General features: G+C 38.4%; 1 protein-coding gene across 5 annotated transcripts in view; it reads right to left on the bottom strand.

Moving 5' to 3' along the window:
- Spag9 (sperm associated antigen 9) overlaps positions 1-6896 on the bottom strand; it is a 125752-nt gene that overhangs the window by 33648 nt on the left and 85208 nt on the right. For all 5 annotated transcript variants that reach the window (XM_028772386.1, XM_028772387.1, XM_028772389.1 and 2 more), the window contains 3 exons: positions 3743-3873; positions 2117-2173; positions 1017-1190 (listed from right to left, as the gene is read on the bottom strand). In XM_028772386.1, coding sequence (XP_028628219.1) covers positions 1017-1190; positions 2117-2173; positions 3743-3873 — 362 coding nt within the window. The remainder of the gene's footprint in view (positions 1-1016; positions 1191-2116; positions 2174-3742; positions 3874-6896) is intronic.

Below are 6896 nucleotides of genomic sequence, written 5' to 3'. Positions count from 1 at the left end.
ACACACACACACACACACACACACACACACACACACACACACACACGCAGAGGATTATACCAAAGCTGATTTTTCCATGTTTGTGAAACAAGCCTTCAACAGGGAATAGGCAGCATGTTGTATTAAACTGAATTATTAGTCATCAAACCTATGAAGTTTCAGATGTTATATTTTTTAAAAGCATAAACTTCTGAAGTAATTTGGGATCTTCCTTTTCTTAACACATATGGAGAATTTTCTAATGCTATTGTGGAAAGTGATTAAGTTCAACTTTTAGATTCTACACCTTCTTTTCATTTTTTTTTAATTTAGATTTAATTATTTTAACTTTCTGTGTTTTGAGTGTTTTGCCTGCATGGATAGCTGTGTACCACGTGCATGCCTGGTGTCATCAGAGGCCAGAAGAGTACATTCTCCTTCCAACATATAGTCCTAGGAATGGATCTCAGTTTATTAAGGTTGGCAGCACCCTTACCTGCTGAGCCAGCTCACTAGTCCTGAAGTGCAATTTTCATAAGAAATCCTGGCTACAAGCCATTCATTCATTCATCCATCCATTCATTCATTCATTCATTCATCCATTCACTCACTCACTTTGGGGCAAAGTCTCACTCTTTGGCCCAGGATGACCTCAAAATTACAATCCTCCTGCCTCAGCTTTCACAGGTTTAGAATTACATTGCTAAGTTCTACAGGTAATTTACTTAAAAGCATCCATCTGCACTATAGAACCCCATCCTTTTTTTTTAATTCCCACTTCTATCCATAACCCCAACACACAAAATAGTCCCCTTTGTTCTTAAGGCAGGGTTTATGTATGTAGCTGATGCTAGCCTTAAACTGTCTATACAGACCAGGCTGGCAATGAACTAGTGATGGTTCTCCTGTATCAGTACCCTGAGGATTAACATAAGCTATTATGTCTGGCTACAGTCTCTTTTGAGTTATCTGAATTACTGAGGCGTTAGTAAGGGTGACAGGTTCTAGCACTCTGTGCGCTTGTTTGGAATACTTACTCCTCACTAAGGAAATCAAATGCCTTGGACTTATCACCAGGGAGCTGAGATAAAGTGCTGCTCCTTTTCTTCACGGAGGGAGTCACATGAGAGGTGGGGGCATTATACTTCAGATTAACAGGGGGTTCAGGTTTCTTTGTTGCATTACTTGAAGAGCTAAAAAGTCGGCTGAAACTAACAAAATAAAAGAAGCAAACAAACAAAACCCATAGATATGTCTATTACATTCACTGTGAAAACCAAGCCCCAATTTCCCATAAATTTTTATGATCAAGAAAATGTCAAAACTTTACAAGGCATTGAGTTAGACATTATTAGCAAAACCAGTTTTATAGTTATGCTACAGCCTTAGCAGTCAGTCACATCCAAACCTGGGCATTTAGGGGAAAGTAACTATTGCTTAGAATGCCAGGTATAAGCAAGTTCCATAATGAAAGAGATGCTCTTGCATACAGAAAGCTTCTACTAAACAAGTACGATACAAAGGCTCCTTGGCTAGTTAGGTCCTATGTAGGACAAGGTCACAATTGGTCAGTGAGCAGCAGGGGGATGACTGTTATGACAGCCAGAGCTTAGTGTGCAACGCATAAAGTTCTGCTACACTGGGAACACACATCACAAGTTAACTCATAACATGAATTTTCTAAGCTCAACTTAAGAAACTATTTTCATGTGCATAGTTTTAAAGCATTTATGCTTCCAGTAAACAGATTAATCCTAAAAGGGTAAGTTTTAACTTCAATAAACACACAGTACTTTTGGTACAAACATAATTGATTTTAATACACACAAGACTAACCGAGCAGTACAAATACTAGATTTCTCATCATCTCTTTGATGGGGATTCATGTAACTGTCAATTTTACAAATAATTCCCCATGGTTTTATGTAAATCAGCACAAGATTCCACCAAATCCATAACCAACACAGTGCAGCTTACGATAGCCTACTTTGGGTCCTGAAGCACAGCCTTACCGAGTTGGCATGCTGTATATTAAAGAGAAGAATTTCAGTTTAGCTATTTCCTCCCAACTGGGAAAAGTCAGTATAATGTTCTTGTCTCTGAGTATCACCTCTGATTCCAGCCCTTCTATACTCACAATTGCCAGATGCTTGATCTTTTTTTTTCTTGCATAGCTGGATTTTCTCGTGAAGCCCTAAACAAACAAACACATTAATGGATAGGTGTTCTAGAAAAGTCACAAAATAGACAGAAGAGAGCGAACCAAGTTAGCTCATATTAACTCATTTAGCAAGCAGTTGCTCTGACCTTTCATGAGACAGCCTGCTAAGTAGAACCCTGCTTAGATAGAATACTAGACCTTCTTAAAGAGCTAAAACTCTTGTCAGAGCATTCCTGTGTTAGACAAATGGCTAATAAATCTCAATGTTGATATTTAAGGTTTCCCCCTTACTTGTTACTGTTGTTATTAAGAAACAAGGAGTCACTCTGCTGCTCACACGAGCCCTGAACTCTTGGTTTCAAGAATTCCGCTTGTCTTCATCTTTCAAGTGGCTAGACAACAAAAGCAGGGCTCTGACAAACAACACTAAAGCATGCAGACTGAGTGTAACAGAACAGAACTCTAATCTCAGCACTCAGGGACTCAGGTGGAAGGATTGCAAGTTTAGAGTCAGTTTGGAAGAAGATGTTCTCTCAAAGAATAAAATGACAAATAATATCAAAGCAAGAAAAAAATTAAAAAGATATACTCTAGCTCCCTCACTGAAATACTGCCTTATAAATTCCTGTTCTTACCTTAAGGTTTCTTCTATCTGCACTCTAAACTTTTACAAAAAACCTTGCAACTATACTGCTCTGGCAGGCCACTTAATAAGTGAGTGGTGGTAAAAATGATGTACCTATGAGGAGGTAAGGGCTGGAGGCTAGGTTTACAAACTGAAACAATGAATAAATCTGATATGATAATCCAAACTCAAGAATATGAGTAAATTAATGGAAAGTCAGTTGACAAACTTTTCAATAGCAGTTTCTGAATTCAAGGAGGGAACACTTACTGAGACCATGACCACTAGATGGCAACACTGAGATTTAAGAGCCAATAAAAGATAACTATGTATCCTCTCAAAAGGGAGAGTTTAAAAAGGAAATCAGCTTGGCTGCAAAGCGTGATTACTAGACATTAGCAGGTATTGAGAGTGACTACAGGAGGCTGGATCTGATCTGATGCAGATCCAGTGATACAGGAGTGATACAGGAGGCTGTACTGCATTGTATGCACACACTGGCACTTAAATCCATGAATAGGAACCACTAAAACATATTAATGATAAAAACAAAGATCTGATTGACTAAAAGATGCCAAAGGAAAATATATTTTGCATGAAGAGAACAGGAGGGACAGTCAAATAAGTATATTTAATAGGAAGATACTTTATAAGTATATTTAAATAGGAAGATAAATATATTTTTCATATACTGTATGTGAAACTGACATTGAGAAAGAATATTATTTCCTCAAAAAAAAAAAAAGACCATTATCCCTAAGTAACAACAATTATCTCTTACAAATTTATGAGATTATCTCCCAAAGTCCTATACTATCTCAAGACACCTAGGCTGTGGGACATCCCTGATCTTGTTGTGTTATTAATCTAAATGCTAATGAAAAAGTTTCTCGTAGTAAACCCTCAGGCATGCATAACGAAGGAACACATGCATCTAATGAAACAGTAGGAGACATCAGAGCACTTCTCATACAGACCGGATCATCTCTGTCCATCGTACAGCTTCTTGAAGCTCCATCAGCCTCTCTTTGTACTGGTTTCTCTCCATGAGAACTCGGGCCATTTCTACTCTGGTAAACCGCTTCCTCTGGGCTGTAGGAATGTCGCTCTATAATAGGAGGATGGCAAATCACACTGAGAGTTTACATGTGATTTGCTGTTAAGACTCACACTTAAACCAAATCTGAAGTTTTTAAGCATTTCTTTATTTCTAACTCAATGACTTTAAAATGTCCTTATAAAATAAAATCAGACACTCGAATTTTTATGTATGACTGGAAAGAAGCAGGCAATTTAATTTCTAAATATAAACATTACTATTTGAACATGTAAAAGAATTATTAAAATTATAGTTGTAATAAATAGATTTAATGTGCTCTCATAAATTTTACTTCAAAACATTATTTTAACATTTAAAATTGATGGTCTTTGATATTCAGCAAACACTTACAATTAATTCCAAAATAGGTTCATTTATCTCAAACTATCAATCCATATACATATCTATGAGGCAACATAGTGAACCAATTGTCTAGTTGTTAAAAAACCTAACTATAGCCAGGCAGTGGTGGCGCACGCCTTTAATCCCAGCACTTGGGAGGCAGAGGCAGGTGGATTTCTGAGTTTTAGGCCAGCCTGGTCTACAGAGTGAGTTCCAGGACAGCCAAGGCTACACAGAGAAACCCTGTCTCGAAAAACAAAACAAAAAAACAAAAAACAAAAATTGGAAAGTTATCCATCCTTCTGACTAATTGGGGAACATACAGAAGTTCATAGAGTCGTGGCATCTGTCCTCTAAGGACCGATAGCATGTATTTCACGCCATGGAGTCTTATGGAAAAGCTGATTGTTACCTTCATGCCCATCTCCTAACCCTTGACACCTGCCTTGTCCTCTTTCACTGTTTAAAATACATACCAGCTTGTACGGTCTGCCTTGCTGGGAACCTGATTTCCCAGCTGGCTTATTCATTCTGGCCATTTTGTTCCTTTCAAGGTTAGTAGTAGAGACCAGTGTTTCTAGCCTAGGGGATGACTACAGGATCTCAGTAATCAATAGGAAAACCAAAACAGGAAGAAAGAGGTTAGCAAACTACATAAGACCTCCAGTGTGCTGCACAAAAGCACATACACCTGTAGAGATAGCAGACAGTGACAGGGTTATACTCAAAAGAAAGCCATCGTAATTAGGTCTCGTTACTTCTTATTTCATCTCTGGTCTAGTATGTCTGTTCATACGTAGATACAGTGGATAAAGAAATTTTTTTAAAAAAATCTTTTTTACATATGTGAAGGTTCACATGCCCTGTGGGAGCTGGAAGACAGACAACCCCAGGAATCGTCCTTAGGAACCCTTCCAGCTCCTTGGACACAGGGTCTCTAATTGACTGGAGGCTCACTGGTTAGGGCATGCTGAGCCCTGCCTGTCCTGGAACTCACTCTATAGACCAGGCTGGCCTCGAACTCAGAAATCCACATGCCTCTGCCTCCCAAGTGCTGGAATTAAAAGGGTACCATCACCCGGCTTTTTTGTTTTTCTAAACATTTCAGATTATCATTAATTATAATTCCTTCAGCTTCCATTCACATCTTTCTAGTCATTAAGATTACTTTCTGCTTCAATTATTTCCATGTGGCATCATTTTCTTATTTTTTCTTAAAACAACATTTGAAGCTAGGTAAGATACTAAATACCTATAACCCAGCACTTAGAAAAGTGAGGCCATTGCAGGGCAGTGGTGGTGCACGCCTTTAATCCCAGCACTTGGGAGGCAGAAGCAGGTGGATTTCTGAGTCCGAGGCCAGCCTGGTCTACAGAGTGAGTTCCAGGACAGGCAGGGCTACACAGAGAAACCCTGTCTCAAAAACAAACAAACAAAACAAAACAAAAGAACCTAACTATAACAGTAAAAACAAACAAATGAACAGACAAACAAACAAAAACCACCAGTAGAAACAAAAGATTAAGTCAGAATTATTGCTAAAGAATAGGATATGAACTTGGAAGATAGACGTACAGAAAGCATGTCTCCAAAAAGTATGCCCAAGTTATCTTTCTTCTCCTGCTGATTTCTCAGCTTTCTTCTGAAGAAGTAGGTAGATTTAATAATAGGGCTTTGCTTTATTTAGAGAAGCATGTATATTTTAGATCAACACTGAAATCTTGGAACAATGAGACAGAAGCTTCTCTCAGACCTTAGCAGTCTTTCTACTTTGTCCTCCTGCCTCAGAATTTAGCTCATCTCTTCAAACAAAAGTCATCCACAACTAACAGAAGTCCTGAATTCTGCTGGGTGGTAGGTTGTAGTGAAGGCTGCACAGGCCTTTAATACCTGGGCTAGGGAGGCAGAAGTAGGTTTTGAGGCCAGCCTGGTCTACAGAGCTAGTTGTCAGATAACCAAGGCTACAAAGAAATCCTGTGTCAAAAAGCAAAAAAGTAAACAACAACAAAAGGTCTGAACTCTGCAACACAGTAATACCATTCATGACTAGGTATATATTCTGGAAAAAAAACACAACAAAACCAAAACAAAACAACAACAACAACAAAACACCCCACCCCCAAATCCACAAGTCTCCATTCCAGAAGGCTTGTAATATCATGTTCTGAGTTTTGTTGTTATTGTTGTTTCTTTGTTTTCTTTTGGGTTGGGGGTTATTGGTGTTAAGACAAGTTCTTACTGCATAGCCCTGGCTGACTTGGAACTGCCTATGTAGAACAGACTGGCTTCAAAGTCACAGAAATCCTCCTGTGTTGAGTGCTGGAATTAAAGGGGTACAACATTATACCTGGCTGGGTTTTTTTTGTCTTGTATTGTCTTGTCTTTTGTCTTGTCTCTTGTCTTGTCTTGTTTTAGACAGATCTCACTATGTAATCCAGGCTAGTACAACTGATCTATCCACACACAGCCTAAATGTGCCATCCTCCTACCTCGGTCTTTTTATATGCTGGGATTACAAGCAATCATCACCACACCTAGTTTACTATAACGCTTTTAACAACAGCATTGTTTGCTGTAAGTAAAAGATGAAATACCTACTTTAAATATCCATTAACAAGAAAACAGAAAAACTATAGCATATTCACATAATGGGATGATAAAAATAAACTACACCAGTTATTACAACACAA

Source organism: Grammomys surdaster, unplaced genomic scaffold (genome assembly GCF_004785775.1).
Source record: "Grammomys surdaster isolate TR1022 unplaced genomic scaffold, NIH_TR_1.0 213, whole genome shotgun sequence".
Taxonomy (NCBI): domain Eukaryota; kingdom Metazoa; phylum Chordata; class Mammalia; order Rodentia; family Muridae; genus Grammomys; species Grammomys surdaster.
Note: the sequence above shows the minus strand (reverse complement) of the source record. Positions and strands in the feature narration are given on the sequence as shown.